Here is a 20,828-nt window from a genome sequence, read left to right as displayed (position 1 = left end):
AGACCGTTACCTAGCAACCCCAGTGAAGCCCAGACCGTTACCTAGCAACCCCAGTGAAGCCCAGACCGTTACCTAGCAACCCCAGTGAAGCCCAGACCGTTACCTAGCAACCCCAGTGAAGCCCAGACCGTTACCTAGCAACCCCAGTGAAGCCCAGACCGTTACCTAGCAACCCCAGCGAAGCCCAGACCGTTACCTAGCAACCCCAGCGAAGCCCAGATCGTTACCTAGCAACCCCAGTGAAGCCCAGGCCGTTACCTAGCAACCCCAGCGAAGCCCAGACCGTTACCTAGCAACCCAAGTGGAACACCAGCACTTTTGGTGAGCTGGTTTTATTGCTGTACACTGCAAAAACACAAAATCTTACCAAGTACTTTTGGTCTAGTTTCTAGTGTAAATATTGCATTGCTCTTGAAATAAATGTTAAGTAAACGCTTGTTTTAAGTAAATAACGTACAAGTTCCACTGGCAGATTATTTCACTAAAACAATATAGTCTCCCTGTGTTACAAGTGAAATAATCAGTGAGACTAGTAGTTTTTCATCAATATTAAATAATTATTGACTTAAATCTAGCTCCTGTGTCTTGCTGAAAACTTACCTATAAGTTAGTTTCGTCTTATTTCAAATGTGCTGAGACATTTGCACTGGAAACTAGACAGGAATAGCTGGTAAGATTTAGTGTTTCTGCAGAGAAGAGGTGCCGAACATCAGATTTGTGGCCGGGCGTGTTTGTGTGCGTGATAGGAAGCCTTTGAGGTAGGGATGAATGCTGTGCCTTCCTGGAGCCGGAGCTGCAGGATGGGAGGGGAGCAGGAAGCGAGTCGTCAGACGGATCACGCCGAACCGGGCAAACCAGCTACTGATCCGAATCCACAAGACAAAACGCAGCTCTGCTGCTTCACAAATGTTCAAATCAAAACTCACTGAAAAAAACCAAAGGGCAGGGGTTTTCAAGGTGAGGTACGGGGGGCATGTGTGGCCCCTGAAATGATTTTATGTGGCCGTCCAGACCACAGTTCAAGAATAAATAGTTTAATTAATTTACAGTTTAAAAGGAAATTGTTACATGTTGATATACAACAGTTTTGACAGAAAAAGGGCAAGAAAAAAATATCTTGCATATTATTATTTTACGATAAGTAACTAAACATCAGCCATCGATGTTACTGAAGGGCTTTTAGAGCCACTGAAGAAAAGAAAATTGACTGTTGATCTCAGAAGATTAAAGTCTGAATTCTGAGATTAAAGTTGGAAGTATTAGAGCCACTCTGAGAAAATAACGTGTTTTTAGAAAAGTTAAAATATTACAGCTTTATTCTGGTATTATTTCAACTTTACTCTTGTAAAATTACTTTATTCTCGTTCAACTTTATTCTTTTAACGTGACTATTTTCATAATATTATAACTTTACTGTCAAAACTCTATTCTTTAATTTTATTTTTATTATCGTGGCTCTAACACTCCGTCATACAACAGAGTCCACTTCACTCACTGACTTTTACTCTTAATCAGCGTTTTTCAAACGGGGCGCCTACGAAAGTTGAACAAAAATTGGGGGGAAAAAAATTTAACTTTGTCAAATTATAAAACATAATCTGTTTTTAAATCTTATAATAAAATATAAGATGACATTGAAATATTATCCAAAATGCTCATCTGATTGGCTCAGTCAAACCCAAAAAGCTGCTCAGGCAGAATTTTTGCTAAATGAATGTAATTATTGAATTGTGAATAAAAGTGAACTTCATAAATTTTATGCTAATGTTGTTTGGAGGTCATGTCTGGAAAAGTTTGGGCACCCCATGAATTACGGCATGTTGCACCCAAACGTGTTTTTAGTTTAAAACTCCAGGAAACATTTTAAAATAAAGATTGACCTGCATCCTGTTTTTATTGCCGAGAGTTTCAACATAATTATCTAACTGGTAAATGTGAAAAACTATTTGAAGTTACTTTATTTTTCCAATTAAATAAAAAAAAAATCTGCATGATTTCATTTCTTAAAAGTTTTTTTTTTTTTTGGGCGGAAGTCGCAAAAAGACACCAAACCATAGAAGAAGAAAAAAAAGAAGAGAATAAGGAGTTTGTTCTTCTTCCAATGACATCATCAGAGAAAACAGTTTTATTGTGATTTTAGGCATTCTTACATAAACACGTCAGATGAATCAGCTGAGGTAATAAAAATACAGAAAATAGAGTTTTTTTTAACCTTCTGATCATGTCTGGACTTTATTTAAATACTTACATCCTCACCTAAATGTGTACAGTTAGAAAACTCCCTCCAATGATGTTAAAGACTCTGGTCAAATTTACAAAGAGAAGAAAAACATAAAAATGTACAAAAAAACCCCCCAAAACAATAAATCCACTTTCCTGGCGAGATTCTAACAGGTTAACAAAACGACTGCCTGCGTCCGCTGAGGGGAGCTGATTTACGTGCTGAATCAGAACCAGAATAGGTATAAAAAAAAAACAAAGCAGAGAAATAAATTAAAACAAGTAACGTTTGTACAGAAAAACGCATCGTTAGCAATTCTGGGAGCTGTTTTCACTCTGAATCTGCACACAAAAGATCCATAATGTGAATCAAAACCTGAAAATGAGTACGACAATCGAGACGATGAAGATTCATTTCTGTTCCTGAACAAGAAAGCAAAGAAAAAGGAATAAGTTGGAGTAAGAGAAGGAAAAAAAGAGGATTGTAACGAAACTGTGGAGCACTGACCAATCAGATTGAAGTTAGCTTCAACGAAATGTGTGAATTAAAATAAAGACAAGATGAAAGCAAAAGTTTTGCACAGTACAAATAAATCAATCTAAACCTCAGACAAGAGCTGACAGCGCCAAGAAGTATAAAAATAAATACTAAAAAATAAATCAGGCAGGTTATAGATTTATATTTAGATGCTTTCATATCTTTTCTCCAGAAAACATAAAAAAAAGAGTTTAAATATTCAACTCAGAATGAGACGCGCGTTGACAGGATCTGATTGTTCCCAGAGGTTGGAGCTGAAGCGGCGCAGCAGAAAAGCTAAAATGTTCTGTAGAAACGTTGAAATCCGGGTCGGGAGGATTTTACACGTCCATACGTTTAAAATAGAAACTCTTTTTCTCTCAGTGCAGCGGCCCGGTCCCGGATGTTTGGGTCTGTCAGGCGGTTTCCACAGCAACGTCTCTGCTTCACCGTCCAGTAACTGTAAAACCTGCGAGGCGCCTGATTGGCTCCCCGTTTCCATGGTTACTGGCAGAAAGGCGACGCCGTGGGGTCGAAGCCTTTGAACACGTCCTTCAGCGAGGCGTTGTCCTGGTCGGTGGCGGCCGGATCCGACTGCGCCGGGCTGCTTCCTCCGAACGGGCTGCCGGCGCCGACCGCTTTGGACGCCTGCTTCACCACGCCGAACAGCGACGGCACCGGCAGGTTGTGGACTCCCGCCGGCGCCGGGTCGGCGGCTCCCCCGGGAGCGCCCGGCGACCCGGCGGCCGGACCCGTTTGGGAGGTGGAGTTTGGCGACGGAGCGGGTTTGGGTCGCGGCCGGTTGTAGCTGTTGTAGCGGTCGGTGCCTTGCTCTGAGCTCTTCTCCGGTTCCGGCTGGTCCAGAGCGGACTTCCGAACAAACAACGGCTCTTTGGGTTTGGGTTTCCCCGCCGTCGGGTCGCTGGGTTTGGGCTCGGTGCCGGCCGAGTTGGGGGACCCGCTGCTGGTACCGGGGCTGCCCGGTTTGTTAGTCCGTGGGTCATACAGGCTGATGCTGCTGAGCACGCTGGCGCCCCCTGGGGCCCCGGTGGCCCCGCCGCGGCCGGACCCCCCGGCAGACAGCAGCCGGGGGTCGTAGGGCGCGATGCCCGGCGGGGAGGAGGTGGACGGAGCGGCTGGGGGCGGAACCGGAACGGACGGAGCCGGGTCCGGCTGCTTCAGCGCTGATTTCTGCGGCTGCAGGCGCGGGTCGGACGGAGGCTTGCGTACGCGCGGGTCAACGGGTTTGTCTGCAGGGGGCGGCTGAGCGAGCAGCGCCAAGGGGGGGGTGGGCGGCTGGGGCGGGGACGAAGTCTGGGAGTTCACCGTCTTCAGGATGCGAGACAGCAGCTCAAAGTCTGGAAGGGACGAGGAAGAGGAGGTAGAGGAGGAGGAGGAGGAGGAAGAGGCAGGCGGGTCCTGCGGCTGCGTGGAGGCGGGCGGCTGGGTTCTGGTGAGGCGCGGGTCCGCCGGGGGGGCGGGTGGGATGCCAGGCGGCAGCGGCAGCAGGTCCTGTTTGGGCGGCGGCAGGGGGAGCAGGTCTTCGGGCGACCAGGTGACGGTCTTGGCGAAGGCTGGCGTGTGCAGGACGATGTCCTTCTTGATGTGGCTGAACTGCTGCAGCTGCGAGCGCGGGTCCCTCAGCGCCATGCCCATCAGCGGGTCCAACGGGATCGGCACCGGCTTGTCCCGCAGGACCCGCTCCGTCTCCTCCTCCTCGGCTGCCGGGGCGGTGAGCGGCGGCGGCTTGTAGACCAGCGCCGGCTCCACCTTGGCGGCTGCCAGCCTGGCTAGCCGTGGGTCGGTGGGCGGGCCCAGGGACGCCGGCGGCGCCGGCTGGGGGCCGTCCGCTGCGTGGGCCGACTCGGCGCCGCGCGCCAGGCGGGGATCCCGGGCCAGACGGGGGTCCGCCGGGCGAGCCGCGGCCGGCTTGTGGAGGCGGGAGTCGCCCGTATGTCCGTCGGGTTTCTGGGTCGGCTGGGTCTGCTGGCGCAACGTCTTCAAGATGGAGGTCACACTGCTGCCGCCGTCCTCATCCTCACTGGAGTACCAGTTCCCCGAGTCGCCTGGAAGAGGAAAAACATAATTTAACTCATTAAAATGAAACTTTATTTCAAATCTGAGGGGATTTCTGCCGCAGGATCCATGGAAACATGTCCAGTAAAAAGGTCCTGGGTCACTGCTGCCATTTTCCAATCCAGTAATCAGATTACAGCTGCAGGATGTAACTTTTATAGAAAAAAAAAATTGCATATCTGCTGAAACTGATAATAAAGTAAATATTGACTTAAAACAAGCTCCTGTATCTTGCTGAAAAGTTACTTATAAGTTAGTTTTGTCTTCAATTTAATAACATATTTGCACTACAAACTACATCAAACATTCTTGGTAAGATTTTGTGTTTTTTGCATTAAAGTCACTAAGTAGATAAATTGTTGCTTTCCTCTTGTGGGAGACGCGTCTCTTGTAGCAGCAGCAGCAACACAAACAAACAATGGAGGAAGGAAAGAGAAGCACGTTTTCCAGCTGGAAATAAAAGTGAGATTTCGTTTGTGTCGCTAAAGACGATGAAATTAAGGTTTGTTGTTCCCTCAAGGTGCAACAATGATTCTGGGAACAGAATCATTGTTGCACCTTTGAAACCAGGGGAGACAGAAAAATTAGAAAAAGTTTCTGTATTTCTGTCATGCTGCAGTTTGATGCAGTGAGAGCAGAGTGTGAACGCCCCCTAGTGGAGGATGGAGGCGTTACCAATCTATCCCAGAACAAACTGACGTATGATCACAATTTCCTTGAAGAAATAATAATAATAATAATAATAATTTTCCTAGATATCTTGCTTTAAAAATACTGCATCAAATTTGAAGCTGCCTGCCAGAAATCCAGCCAGAAAGGAGCTGATGGATTTTAAAATACCTTCGACATCTTTGGTCTTTTCTGCTCCGCCCTCGGCCATCCTGCGAGCGCGCTCCTCCTCCTCCTGCTGTTTCTGCTGGATCCTCATGAACAGAACCCGCTGGGCAGGAGGCAGGAAGTCCGGCACAGAGATGCCTCCCTGGCCGGCCGGCGCCCCGTTAGCAGAACCGTCTCTGGGTCCGGCCGCTCCTCTGTCGTCCATGGCGGGAAAACTCTGAAACCTGTCGCCTGAGAGAGACAAAGGAGGAAGTTGTTGCTTGTAAATGTATTTTAATCATAACTTCCTGGTTTAACCTGTAATCCGTCCTCACCCTCCTGCGCTCCCTCCATCTTCATCCCGTCCTGCTGATTGTAGAACTCGTTGAAGAAGTTCCCTCCTCCCTGCGGCGGTCCCGCCCCTCCGTCACTGCAGCCGAACCCTCCCATCATGGGGGCTCCGCCGGGCCCCAGGCTCTGCGATTCGGGGGGCATCATGCCGGCGGGTCCGGGGAAGCGGGGCGGAGCGGCTCCTGGGGCGCCCTGCGGTCCTGGCGGTGCGGTCTGAGCCGGACCGCTACTGGGAGCCTGGCTTCTGATGCAAACAGGGAATGTGTGATTCAACAAGTACAGAGCAGGATTCATGACAAAAATAAGATTTTTTTTTTTCATTATTAAAAGATAATTATACACAAATAATTTACAAATTACAAAAACTATAATAAATACTTGAACACAAGTTACAAAATTAAAAATGTGTTCTAGTAAAGTCCTGATTGTTTCCATCAGAATTAATAATAAAAATGTTTTGAGCAGTTTTAAAGCCATGGGGAAAAAATGCTACCAATTACAGCATATAACAAGTTTCTAAAGCATTTCTTTCAAAATTGTCTGATGCAAATAGATCTAAAGAGTTCGCTTTTTAAATCCAGACTCAATTCCTTGTAAATAACCGTTTAAAGAGGCAGTGTTATGTGTTTTCCAGGCACATAGTGTCATTTTATAGCACAATCAAGTAAACATGCTAATATCTGTTATTATAAAAATGCTGTGTAAATTAAATATGACTTAAAAGAAATAAGACATCATAATTTAACAACCTGAAATTGGGCCTCTGTCACTTTAAGAAGGTAAACCTCATTCTGAAGCTCCGCCTTCAGGAAGTGCTTCCAGCATGGCTCCTCTATTAACCATTTAACGTTTTTACCAACGTGGCTCTGAGCAGCGCACAACTGAATGGTTGCCATGGCGATTACAGGATTTCTCAAACATTAATGAAAGAATCAAAGCAACACTACAGGTGTGCTTTTGATGGGGGAAAAACTTTATAACATGGTGTAAAGCTTAAAAAAGTCGATTTTACACGTTACTGCCCCTTTAAACAAACAAGCTGGAGTTTTTCCTGAAGCGTCTCTGGTCTCGTACCTGACAGCCAGTTTCTGAGCCAGTTGTCCAGTTGGCTGGACTTTAATCTCAAACAGCGAAGGGATCTTCTTCCCGGCCGCGGCCCCTGACCCACCAGCGGGCGGGGGCACCATGTGTGGGGAGGGGCAGCCGGGATTGGAGGGGGGTCCTCCTGGGAAGGGGCTTCCATCAGGACTGTGGACCGGACCAGCAGGGACGTTGGGTCCGGGGATGGGCGGCGGAACCAGTGGACCTTTGCCTGCAAGAGGAACCTGGCTGGGTCCAGGAGGACCCCCGAAGGCGTCAGCCACAGGCCCGCCAAAGTCCCCAACCCCCATGTTGGCGTCCATGGAAACAGGGCGGGGAGGGGTGGGGAGCAGGCCGACTCCAGGAGGGGGTTTGGGAAGAGGGTTGATGCCCTGCTTCTTCAGCTCCTCCACCTCCTTCTCATCCTCGGCTCCAGCCTCAGCATCTTCTGCCAGCATCTGGGCAGAAACACCAGAAATAAAACCACAGCTCAGTTACTCTGATGCCTGCGTGTTCACATACATGTGTTCACATATAAGGTTCACATACATGTGAACACATGAATTGCGCCGGTCGCTCAGCTGAAAGAGGACAAGCGGCTGTCGCCTCATCGCTAGAGTTCCATAGGAAATGAATGAAGGGGAACGTTTCTAAACCTTCCTGAATATAAAAGCCTGAAAAACTGAGAATCTTCACGTTTGGTTTGAGACGAATATTTTATGAACAAGTGCATAGAGCTGTAGTTTTTGATATGGGCGGTTGCCCAGGGCGGCATCAGAAAGGAGTGGGGTACCCAAAAACTACAAAATAAAACAAGCATCTATAAAATATCTCATCTATCAGCTCCTGACCACATTTGCTACGACTCGTCTGCCTGTGGAGTAAATTTCGTCGCCTGTGGGAGACGATATTACCTGTTTTCTGCTACAAACAACAAACAAACAAACAAACATGAAAGACACATAACTGCTTGAATGTGATTGGTTGGAAGGATGGGCTTGAACAATATTTATAAATCAAACTTATAAAAGTAGGCATAGTGATTAATCTGATTAGTTTTGTCAATGGATTGACAGCAGCAGTAAAACAAACGGATCTTAAAACATCTTAGCGACCCCTGCAGGCATGTGGGTGCATTACGGTGTTATGCAGGTATGGATGTTCCCACCTTGTTGAGCAGCTCCTGGGTGTCGTTGTTGAGGTCTTCATGGGAGAACATGCACTCATCTCCGTTCACACAGTTTCCTGTGGTGTGGAACAGCTTACATGGAAACTCGCGTGAAGTTGGAGTCAAGGAGAAACGACAGCATGGAAAAACCTGAGCAGCGGGACCACTGCAGGCTTTTGAAGCATGGAGGACGAGAGCTGACGGGATTACAGGTCACATAGTAGATTGGTGGGAGTAACTGTGATTCATTCATTCTTTAGATTATTGTCAACTAATTTAGTCACTGATTAATCGTTAACTGGAGTAAACACACACAAAAACGGACATTTGCTGACAAAAAGAACACATTCAGAGCAGCAACTAAGCGAAAACTAGACAAAAAAATACATTTGAATTTATGATTTTAAAAAACTTCTACCCAGAACTCCTTAAGCAGCAGTTTCAGCTTCAGCTGGTCAAAATTCTGTCCTGTTCTACTTTCTTATTAAGCACTTTTGCATCAAAGTATTCAGAATCAAAAAGACAATTAACCTTACACTATATCTATGTTAGAAGCATAATTAGTTATGCGAGAGTTTGACTCTCTCACACACACTCGGTAAATACGCGCTCCTCCCTGATTGCTCTGGACACTGACTCTGTTACTTTGGAAAGCCAAAAGTGCCACAAATTTCCGCTTTTACAACACATCTGGTTATAAGATCAGGTAAAAAACGCCGGATTTTGACTTACAAAAATACTGCAAAAAACCCTTTGAAGTTCCGCTTTTTACATCATCATATGACTACTGTCTGATGAATAGTGAAAATTATTGCATTTATTCATGGCTTTGAACGCTGCCATACGTCACTATAAGCCGTCGTGCGTAATATCCCAGCATTTAATGACTGGAATAGATGTTCACTGTTCTTGACTTACAACGGTGTGAAAAGCAACGTTTTGAAGGGACTTTCAAAGATTCATAAACCGTCATTTTCCTGACACTGCTGGCCCGGATGTGGTAAATGTGGCGATTTGTGTCACTTTTGGCTTTCCGTAGAGACAGCGTCATTTGGAGGGATCACCGTGAAGCAAGTCAGAACAAAATTAGCGAATGTGTGTGAGATTTAAAGACTCTCCCTACTAATTATTGTTTGTTCACATAGATATATGCGCTGACATCAGTCTCACTGCACTCTCAGATTGGTGGCAAAAATGTAACGTCTCACAGTACTTGAACTAAACTGTGGGAAAAGTGGGATGTTTAACCACCCACGGCCCCTCAGGTGCGACGCCCCTAAATAAAACGCCGCGCTGCCAGTCGAGCTGTAACCATAAAAGCAGACATGATGGGCTGCAGCAGCAGAAAGAGATTCAAACGTTCCCAGTGGAGGATATCATGCATGTAGGGACAGTGGTCGGCGCGGGCGCAGAATCCAGTGATGTAGAATTTGCACAGCTCCTTCTTCTTCGGCAGCTCGATATCATGGCTGAAGTTGCAGTGGTCCCCCTGGTGGTTGAAAATGGTAAGCATGGTTACGTCACAAAGACTGTTAAAGCTGCAAGGATGTAAGGTTTGTCAAATATATTATTTTACATATCTGTTGAAACTGACAGCATGTTGTGACAGTTCGGTATGAGACACATAACCTGTGAAAAAAATCAAGCTCCTTTGTCTTCACCCAGTGGTAACTAGAAACAACCAATCAGAGCCAGGAGGCGGGACTTAGCGCTGACAATCATGCTCACTACAGCTTCTTCCCATCAGCAGATCCTGTTGTGAATGCCAACAGTAGTTAGCATGGCCACTGATGACAGCAGATTTTCCTGTAACGGTGAGTTGGTTCTCCACCATTTGCACATTTAGCAGCAGTATATGAGGGTGATTAACAGCGCTAAGACCTGCCTCCTGGTTCTGATTGGTTGTTGTTGGTGCTTTTCTTCAGATGGCAATAGTAGCTCAGGGAGGAGATGGAGGAGATCGATCTTTTCACAGATTATCTGTCTCACACCATCATGATATGGTGACATTTTTAACAAATATGTAAAAACTATATTATTTATTAAAGCTACATTCTGCAGATCGAATCTGAAATATTGGAACATTTTTAAACTGGTGATTTAAGAAGATTTTACCACAAGTTTTAAATAAACAGTTTAAAGCGGAGGACACTCGTACCCAGGTGCATCTGCCCTCGATGTAGTACTTGCAGATGGCTTTTCCTTTCTTATCCTGGTGCTTTTCGTGGTGATGCCTCCTCCCCGCTCCCGGACCGTCGCCTCCATCCTGAGTCACGGAAGCAGCAGAAACTCGTTAGCGACGTCAGACTTTGAAACGTGGGATCTGATGGCGGTCAGTGAACGTACCCCGTTGTCCATGTCGCCGTTGTTGTCGTCGTCGTTGCCCATGTCGCCTCTTCCTCGCCCTCTGCTTCGGCCCTTCGCTCCTCGGATCATTCCTCTTCCTCCTTTGCCTCTGCCTCGACCGCGGCCTCCTTTCATTCCTGGACAAGAAACGTCAGGTCAAAACTTATTGTTTTGATGCGAGGCAGCAAAGTAATGAGGCAGAACAGAAAACGCCGCCGACCTCTGCCTCTGTCTTTAGAGCGTTTGTAGTGGCTGAGTTCTTTGGAGTAGTCGTCATAATCATCGTCCCCCATGTTTTCGTAGTCTTCCTCTCCGTACTGAAGACAAAGAGTTACTTAAAAGTTGGATCTCAACGACAACATTATTCACAAAAAAAAATTTTTTTAACTTTTGCAAATTACAACACCAAACTCCAGTGTTTCATCCGGTGTGTATGTGATAAATCAACACAAAGTAGAAGGAAAATTATGCCAAGGCCTGTGGCAATAACCTGAAGGCTTAAAATAAACTGTTGTTTTGTTTGTTTATTTTGGATATTTAAAACGTCTTCCAGGTCCAGTGATAAATGTTTATTAGATTTAAAGTGTCTTGATCCTGCATCATTATGCCATTTCCATAACATTAAATTGAAAATGGCCTCAAATCACAATATTATCGTTTATCATAATAACTTCTGGGACAATTTATCATCCAGAATTTTTCTTTTTACAGTGGCAGGTCTAATGCTGCACCGACTGCAGTTTTCTGGCCGATAAAATTAGCACATTCTGCAGATTTTTCATTTAACTACTTAAGTTTTTTATTTATACAATATTAGAAATGCATGACAATGGCAAAAATTAATTTAATTCCTTTTTCTAGAAAGAAAATACACATTTTACTGTTGAAAATGCAAGAACAGCATTCCTTTAGTGAACACTTTATCATCTGCAGCAAAGGATGAATCTGCAGCTGAAAAATCCTTCTACATCCAGACAGTGTAGGGAAAGTCTGTTTATTTTTACAATTAATAACTGGATGGCAAAACGTGCTAATCGGACACTAGAATTTTAACCAGGTGAAGCTAAAACTGCAACTTGAGGAGTTCTGGGTAGAAAATATTTACAGATAAAGATCTTTTTTAATATTTAATGCAAAATTAACATAATTTTAATGTAATTTGTGCTTAATTATGGCTCTGAGGGTTTTGTTCTTTCAACAAATGACAAGTTTTAGAGCCTATAGTCTCCGGTTAGCGATTAATTGATTGCTAAATTAGTCGTCGGTTATTTCAAATATCGATTAATCATGATTAATCGTTTTATGACTAATCAGAGAAGCAGCAAAGGGGCCTACTGGACTGTGCAGAGATCCACAGGTCGGGTGGGAGAGTCAGAACTCGATTTATCAGGCTTTACAGAGCCACACCGCCTGGAGACACCTGGGAAACCTGAAAGGCTTATAGATGAGTCTCTGTGAAGTTCCAGAGCTGAACTAGACTGATTACAAATGCACGCCACACTTTTCAGATTGACAAATATTTTGAAAACGTTTCTCATTTTCGACTGCTTTGTGTTTTTCCGTCACATAACTCCTGATGAACAGCAGAGAGAAGCTGGAGTTGTAGGAGAGACGCCCAGTGACCCCTGACCTCCATGTCCTCTCCGTATCCGTCCCCGTCGTCGTCTCCGCCCATCCGTCCAACTCGTCCACCCCGTCCTCGGTTTCCTCCTCTCCCCCGCCTGCCTCCCCTCATCCCCCCTCGTCCTCTCAGGCTCTTCATGCGACCTCTGCCCCCTGCAGGAGACAAATAAAAGCAGTCAGGGTTTAATGTCTTTGGATTTTCTTATATTTGTCGATTATTCTGATGATTAATGTAGTAATCAGATTTTTTTTCTTTAATTGACACATTTGGCTGATTTTCCATTTAACCACTCCATCTTATTTGAAACAATATTAAAAATACATGAAACATGCAAATAAACAAATAAGAAAACAAACATAGTATTGCCTAAAATGTGATAACTTAGCATTCTTTTAGTGAAAACTTGATCATTTGTAGAGAGAGAGCAAAAAATAGCTTAGCTTACATGAAAAGCTCAGGCCTTTGTGCTGGAGTTATACAATGCAGGGATGATCTGATTAAAAACTGTTAGCAAAAGATGCTAAATAGGAGGTTTTTTTTGTTTGTTTTTTTTTTTTTTTCAGAATTTGAGCCAGGAGATGTTAAAACTGAAGGATTTCTTGGTTGAACATATTTGAAGACAAAGGTGGTTTTTTTTGTTGTTGTTGTTTTTTTTACCTTAGATGGAAAACATTTAAAAACTATATATATGTTTGTATAGTTTTGCCATAATTAGTGCTCTGAGTGGTTGTTCTTTTAGAAAATTACCTTTTTTTAAAGTTTGTATACTCCAGCGAACAACTAATCAATTAATAAATTATGTCAATAACTGATTAATCCCTAATCTAATCCAGCCTTAATCTTTAATAATGTAAAAGCATAAATTTCACAGTGTTTTAATCCAATTTTATCCATTAAGTTTGATCAGAAATAAGGAAAAGAACCTCTTCCGCCACGGCCGCCCTCCTTGGCCTTGCGGTACTGGTTGAGCTCCTTTGCGAAGTCGTCATACTCTTCATCGCCCATGTCTTCATCCTCCTCTCCCTCGTAGATGTCGTCTTCATAGTCATCATAGCCGCCATAGCCCTGTTTGTCCATCTTCATGTAGCCGCCCTTCTTCGACCCGCCGTAGCCGCCGTGAGACTGCGGACAGAAAACAACAAAGGATTCACGGATCAGAAACATTTTTCTCCTGTCAGAGAAACTTTAAAGGTGACTATTATACTTCATGAGACAGGTTAAGACATGGTCTATACAAATCATGTTCATTTCCCACAAAATTATTCTTAGATAGTGAGATTTTAGTCTGCTCAGTTCTAATTATTTTGAGCTGTTTTAGGGCGTCCTGTCACTTTAAATCCAAATCAGCTGCTGCTGACCACGGCCCCAACTCATCGGTTGCAATCACAAGTTAAAATGGCTGCAAACAGATGCGCAATTATACGACCGTACATTCTGGAAAAGCAGAAGTGGAACCTTCTGCACAACCAACAAGAATACAGCAAGTGGTTTCTGGATGGAAAGTCAACAACAAAACACTTGTGTTTTCCAGCAGCCATTGTACAGCACATACCCTGCAAAAACACATAAAACCAAGTTTACCTAGTTTCTAGTTCAAATACATTAGTATACTTGACTTAAGACCATATGTACTGGAGCCTCAGCTTGGGTTGCTAGGTAACGTGCTGCAGCTCTACTGGGGTTGCTAGGTAACAGGAAGTGCTTGCTGATTTGTGATGTTACATTTCAGATGTTTTTGAAACAGCTCATTGTCCAGACACCAAAAACCAGAAAACTGGCTGTTTTTTTTTTAAGCACAACAGTTGTTTTTATAAGCAGCAGAAACATTAAAGGAAGAACAAAATGTGCATAATGAGATGTTTGCATAATATGTCCTCTTTAAAATTACATTAAAACTCACAGAGGAGGTGTACTGCGGACTGTAATCTCTGTACTTCCTCTTCTCGCTTGGACTGTAGTCAGAGTCATCGCTGAAGTCTGAGTGATCGTCGTCAGAAGAAGCGTGCCGCTGTGAGGAGCAGAAAGCGGTTATTAGAGGAACAGAGAGAACAGAAGGCGATTCAGCTCCACGGTTGAATGTCAGCTCACTTTATGCTTGGCTTTGCGTTTCTTCTTGGACCTCCTCTTTTCTTTTTCCCGCTCCCGTTCCTTCTCTTTCTTCCGTTTCCTCTTGTGGCGATGGGAGCGCTCGTCGTCTGAGGCGCTGCTCGGGTGGCGGTCTCGGCTTCGGCGAGGCCTGTCCGCCGCCACGTCTCCTCCTCCTTCACCGCCGCCACCAGCGTCCTCGCCCCGGTCTCCGCCCGGTCCCGCCGGTGCAGACAAGCCCTGGCCCGCCTCCTCCTCCTCCATGTCCCCTGCATCGTCTTCCAACTCGCCCTCCTCCAGCTCTCCATCTTCAGGCCTGGGCATGAAAATTAATCACGTTTATTCCTGCTGACCTCATTATTCTGCCATCTTAAGTTTAAGCAATCAAATCTGGAGCCCAAATATTAGATGGAAAACGAGAACAGAGGCTTGTAGAAAATTATTCATTATTAATAACCAACACCAGATATTTATTAGGTTTAAGGTTTAAACTCTGTTTCATACAAAGAGAAAACAACAAACACTGATAGCTGAACGATAGATCAAATTTTAATCAAATTTTTGTTGTTTATAGATTTCATTTATGGAAAATCTGGATTTTCTTTTAAAAATGCCCGTCTTTGGTTTCCATAGTAAAGAGCCAAAGGCGGCCATCTTGTTTCACAAGTGTTTTTCTAACAGCTTCTTTTATTTGTTCTTTGAATTCAAGTCTACTCGGATGAGATATAAGGTCAGGCTAAGACTTTATTTTTTTTAAACGAAAATAAAGTCACGATTTCAGTAAAAGTTGTAGTAATATGAGAATAAAGTCTTAATGTTACCAGAATAAAGTTATAATATTTGGAGAATGAAGTTGTCATTTTTCAACCTCATTAAAACTTTTCCTCGTAATTTTAAGGCATTCTTCCAGTAAAAGTGCATCTTATGAATTTATCCTCATAACTTCCTAATACTTGGTCATTCAACTCACAGAAGGGAGGATTGAAATAAAACACTTTTAGAAATTGTTTTGTCATTTGTAATTTCTATTTTTTAGAAAAGCAAAAAGGGAAAAAAATAAGATTAGGAAATAAACTGGAGATCTTTTGTTCAAGCCATAAGTTCTATTATTAATTTATTTATATTTTATGACGATAATGCGTTTAATGGCTCAAAACTTTTGCACACCTTTCACACAAACATCAGTAACTCTGATCTTGATAATAACAAACCTATTTTTGTCTGAGGTTCTGGTCATTTATCTGTTTTGGTTGCTTCTCACTGACCGATCACTGATCTTTAAGAAGTCTGATCTGCTGATTGTGATTTTGTTGGACATCAACTTTTTTTGTCTGAAAATTCACTAAATTTAGAGACAAAGTCACAGAGTCAGTTTCTCACGCAAGTATTGACCGATTGCCAATCTTACAAAGTTAAAGAAATCGGAAGAAATTTATTGGGCAGCTGATTTATCGATTAATTGATTTACTGGCTGTCACAAGAAATCTATTAATCAGATGATGAATTAAAATGAATTTAATAATAACAAATCCTAAACGGTAGTCTTAAATGTTTTTCCGATCGGAGACGAATTATTAAAATTTTTTGAGGGGCAATTTTGTTTACAGAGACTTTATAATGCATTATTTTTATGATTTAGGTTTTGTTTGGTTTTTATTTACATTTTTTATTGTTTTTGGTTGTTTTGCTTATTTATTGTGGATATTTAAAATGTCTCCCAGTCCTAGATTTAAATGTTCTTTAGAAATTAAAGTTTATTGACCTTTGAGAATATGTTCTTAAATTATTATTATTATTCCATTATGATTATATTTCTTCAAAAGGATCTGAAAACAATATTACCGTTTATCACATTAACTTCTGGGACAATTAATCGCCCAGCAAAATTTCTTATGATAACAGACCTAAGTCCAATTAAATTATATGGAACATTTTAACTTTATTGATATCCTTTAACAATTTGTGAAAAAAAATTATCATTTATCAAAAGTTATAAACTCATATGCATTAGGGTCAGTACACGTAGACAGGATAAAAATGGAGATGCAGATTAGCATCGAGGGGATTTAGTGACCTGTACGAAACACATCTGCAACCAGATTATAAACATTATTTGCCACAGAAGCCAGAAACACTAAAGGCATGTCAGAGGTTTCAAAATGTCACAAACATCAAATGCTGAATTTTAAAATTCTTGTTTCTAATTTCAAAATTGGGGCAAGATTTTCTGTATTAATTCTCTACACAATTAACAAAAAATAAAAATATGGTGCAAGATGGATGCTCTAGAAAAAAACAACAGCAACTAAGGTGCAGTTGACGTTTACTGGTGCAACGTTAATGTTGACCTTTTAACTCAGTTTAACCTGGAATTCAACCAGCTATTGATCAGACACACAAAGCACATTAAGGCAAAGTTGGAGCTCCGTAACAGAGTATTAATACATTATATTAAACATTTCACACACACAAACAGCCAAAGCAGGGCAGCAAAGTTCAGAGATCTGAAACAGCAGGTGGTTCAGATGATCTACTTTGGAACAAAATGTCAACCATCTCTGCAAAACACAGCACATCTCTAATATTCAGAGCATAGTCTCTCCATCAAAACAAACAGAAACAATCATCTACCGACACATTACACAAATGTATGCCTCTAAATAATTATATTCAAAGTTGTGGTTTAAAAATTACACTAATCAAGTTTTCAGCCTTCTCATCACAGTTCAAAAATAAAAAATGCACATCTAAAACCACAAAACATGAAAAATGCAAAGTGTATTCTGTAAATTTTGAATAAATAATAAAAAATCTGAGCCTTTCCTACTTCAGCAACGCCACCAGTAGATCTCGACTGTTTCACTAACGGCACAAAGACGAGACACAAAGTAATGTCTCCTGTCACAGCAGAGGGGCTTAGTAACATTATGTGAGCTGGTTTTTATGAATAGGAAGAGGATGGCTGGGATCAACTACGGACAAACCAGTGGCAAGTTCTGGTTCTATGCAAACATCACCTGATGCCAACCAAACTCCCAAAGTTCAGAAACCTAACAAGTTAGATTGCTGCATGTTCTTATAATAAAAACAGCTCACATTAACCAATCCAATCCAGAACTAAAAAGCTGATATTTACACAATGGGTCATTTATTAGACTCTAGGCACAAACAAAAAGAGATGCTCAAGTTTTAACAAACACTGCACCAACCTCTAAATTCTCCTTATACACCTTTTTGCTTTGCTCCACTTTCCTTCTACTTTAAAAGCTCCTGTAATAGTCATGTAAGCCTTGATTAAAATGGGGAGATACTTACAGTGATGGGTTTTCTTCACAAAAACAAGAGAAAAGAAAGTTTCCCCTACTTTTCTAAGGGCTCTAGTCTAGTGGGGGTGGTGGGTAGGGATTGTAAGTGGGCACTTTAGGAAAAGGGAACGTTAGTGTTTGACTTCAAACACTCTGGGATGCTTTGCAGACATTTTGGGGGAGACTTATGGGGATGTTTGGGTGAATAAAAGGGACATGTTAGGTTAATACACAATACTGAAGTTAGCTTCTGATTAGAACCTTGATTAAAGGGCTAGTTCACTGCTGTTAGGGGGTAATAACAACTTTTAATAAGCTCCAAAGTAAAGGTTAAATTACTTAGACAAATCCTGTGTGGACTTATATATTATACATCAATTACAGACACTATTTAATATGTAGTTTAACAAAAAAATGGGTGTTAGAGTGATGCTTTGGTGGTTAGGCCACCTCCAGAAAGTTTTTGACACCAAAAAGTGTTCTAAATAAAAATATAGAATAGCTCAGAGAAGGCTTAACCAGTTTTAGTATTTAAAATTTTTGATTAGTGTAACAAACCCTAAAGTCAATGAAAAAAGAACTCTTTGTTTTCCAAGTGCCAAGTCAGAAGGTAACTTCAGAGTCGTGACAAATGTATTTAGTGACTGTAATAATTCTCAATCGATTCCTGTAAAAAATTAAGTAGCTTTAAAAATGAAATTACCTTTAAGGTTTTAGGAGCACGATTGGAAGAATTTAAAAAGGCTTTCGTTCGTCCCAAAACGATGATACCAAAAAGCCCGGATGAAACTGCGTAGTTTTTGTAGCGGCGGTTGCTTTTCAAACCGTCAAAAAGTGTGGAATTTAATAAATTTTTTGATAGTACCATTTTAAACAAATAAAAGTAAAAAAAAAGTGTAAAAAAAAGTTTGCTATCGATATAACAAATGAATAACGCCGCGAACGCAACGTGAGCAAATTTGCAAATGTCTAACCCGATTAGCCGTTAGCTTAGCAATTAGCTCCAGTTGCTAAGCTAAATGCCAGGCCGACACCTGGAGAAACTAACGGTCGGTTCTTTAGTTTTTAGATTTTCAACTCATTTTACCTGCGATGGCGAGGTTAACTCCACATACAAATTAAAAACCGTTGAGAAATGTTCCAAATAATGGGAGAGCGCTCAATTTCCGAACTTGTAAGGTAATTAAAACTATACCGTGACAGTGAAAAACTATAAATGATCAGCTGTTTCGACCTTGTCTTTTCCTTTTTGACAAGCTCGCTTGAATCGACTGGTCGCTGATTGTAATACTGTAATAAAATAGAGGGAATAACGCTGTTCCAGTTGCTATTAGGCCTCCCAGTAGGCGATGCCGTGTCAACATGGCCGTTCTCTTTACCTCTGTACTCGTTTTCCAGAAAAGGCGAGTTTAATCCCTTTGACAGAAAAAAAACAACAAAAAGAACCCCCGGGCTTTTGTGTAAAAGCACAGGACAAATAAATTAATTCATTTAAATATGACTGTAGAATTACTCGACCTTTCGTCAGTCAGAAGACTGTTGTGTTCGTGGTTGGTAGTTGGGGAGTTTGGATGGACAGTCATGCTTTCCACAGCCATTTCCTCTAGCTACATTGAGGAGCAAAAAAATTACAACTCGACGCTGGACTCTACTGGCTTATGCGTCACTTCACTAGGATCTACTTGTTTTTGTTTTAGGAAGAGATTCAGTTCATAGTAGGCAATTCTCCACTACAGTTGTAAGAGAAATATGCTGAAATTGAATCCTGACGTTCTCCGTCCTACTGTAGCGGTGTGAAATGACGACTGATACACTTAAAATGGACGACCGTCTTCTCCAAAGAGAAAGGGGCGGAGTTTTCCGAGAATGACGTACGTACATTCACGGATGTTACCGAAAGACAAACTTAGCGTGTGAAGTAAACCCTGGGTTTGACTTGCAGGCAGGCATCGTAACTGTTATCAGAACATGAGGTTTTCTTTGTGCAAAATTAAAATGATTGTTGTTGCCGTTTTCATCTGTAGATACAGAAATACATATGTAAAATACAAACAAACAACAAAAAACATTCTTCACTAAACATAAACATAAAATTACTAGACCACGGTTTGTTTCGGTCTATTTTCTAGTTGGTTATATTCTTAACCACATTGTTTTCTTCAAAACAGATCGAAATATTGAATCTTTCAAATAATTTTATATGAAATATTCTGTTTTTGTATGTATAATTTTATTTTAAATTAATTTATTTTGGATTTGCCCATACTCTAATTAAAGATGAGATACTAGATATGTTTATTTTATTTGCAACAAATTAAAAATAAAATCACAATATTTGAGCACTTGTACAAACCAACAGATGTTTCTGTTTATTATGTTATTTTAATCAAACACTATTATTCCCCATTAAATTGAACAAACTGTATAAAAAAAGTATTTTATTTTAAGTGTTTGGTTACTTTCGTATTTTGGGGGGATTATTATATTGTTAAAGTTCTTCTAAAATTTGCATTGCTATTTAAACAAATTTCTTTGTCATGACTGTTGTTCTTCCTTTCTTTATTGACAGATTAACTGGTTGATTGACATAGTCACAAAAAAATCCAGTTGATGCATTTATTCAACAGCTTCCACACTAAAATAAAGCTATTCATAACAAATAAAAATCTGAAATTATGTTAAATTTATTTCTGTATAAATACACACAACCATATGATCCTTGCCCATTAGAGTCTATGGAAAAAGATGCCCAATCATAAAATGACAGCAGAAAAAAACGACGATTATTTCACATTATGCTATTGTTTGCAACTATATTTATGGGTCATTAGGAAAGCAAGAAAGACACGAGTGTCATTCGAGTCTGCATACGGTCTTTCGACTTTTCCTGAAAGACAACACCGAGGGAAAATATCCCTTTCGATTCCGAAGAAGAAACAAAGACATACGTATTAAATAACAATTTAACCGAATGTGCATACCGGGGCAAATTATGTAATTGACGATGTATTCCTTTTCTTTAACAATATCGAGAACAAATTAAAGCAGCTTGCCAAATTAGAACAAATACAGGTTCAAATCACAAAAATAACACTTAGAGCAGAATACAATATAAAAATAAATAATTTAAATGCGCCCTTTGTGAAATCAAGGAGCTAAAAACGTCTCCAGAAAGGAAGTAAACGGAAAGAAAACGAAGAAAAAAGACGATAGCGTTGCCACGTAACGAAGTTATTGTTT

At 41.5% G+C, this 20,828-nt stretch overlaps 1 protein-coding gene across 4 annotated transcripts; it reads right to left on the bottom strand.

Moving 5' to 3' along the window:
- Nucleotides 1-2,079: 2,079 nt before the first annotated feature.
- On the bottom strand, nt 2,080-19,427 carry zc3h4 (zinc finger CCCH-type containing 4). 4 transcript variants are annotated; one of them, XM_081614473.1, is made up of 14 exons: nt 19,107-19,427; nt 14,287-14,599; nt 14,099-14,206; nt 13,122-13,320; nt 12,205-12,350; nt 10,795-10,891; nt 10,575-10,711; nt 10,387-10,494; nt 9,606-9,717; nt 8,229-8,338; nt 7,055-7,518; nt 5,965-6,224; nt 5,654-5,881; nt 2,080-4,803 (listed from the first exon to the last, which is right to left on the bottom strand). In XM_081614473.1, the coding sequence occupies exons 1-14, from the start codon at nt 19,184-19,186 to the stop codon at nt 3,242-3,244; spliced, it is 3,924 nt and encodes a 1,307-aa protein (XP_081470599.1). In that variant the 5' UTR covers nt 19,187-19,427; the 3' UTR covers nt 2,080-3,241. The 4 variants fall into 4 exon arrangements, with proteins under 4 accessions (XP_081470599.1, XP_081470600.1, XP_081470602.1 ...); XM_081614474.1 differs by having other exon boundaries at nt 5,965-6,221; nt 19,107-19,426; XM_081614476.1 differs by lacking the exon at nt 19,107-19,427 and adding an exon at nt 18,676-19,028.
- Between the last annotated feature and the right edge of the window lie 1,401 nt (nt 19,428-20,828).

The sequence above is a fragment of the Poecilia reticulata genome, chromosome 13 (assembly GCF_904066995.2).
Source record: "Poecilia reticulata chromosome 13, P_reticulata-male-v2, whole genome shotgun sequence".
Taxonomy (NCBI): Eukaryota; Metazoa; Chordata; class Actinopteri; order Cyprinodontiformes; family Poeciliidae; genus Poecilia; species Poecilia reticulata.
This window is presented reverse-complemented; position numbering and strand designations above follow the sequence as displayed.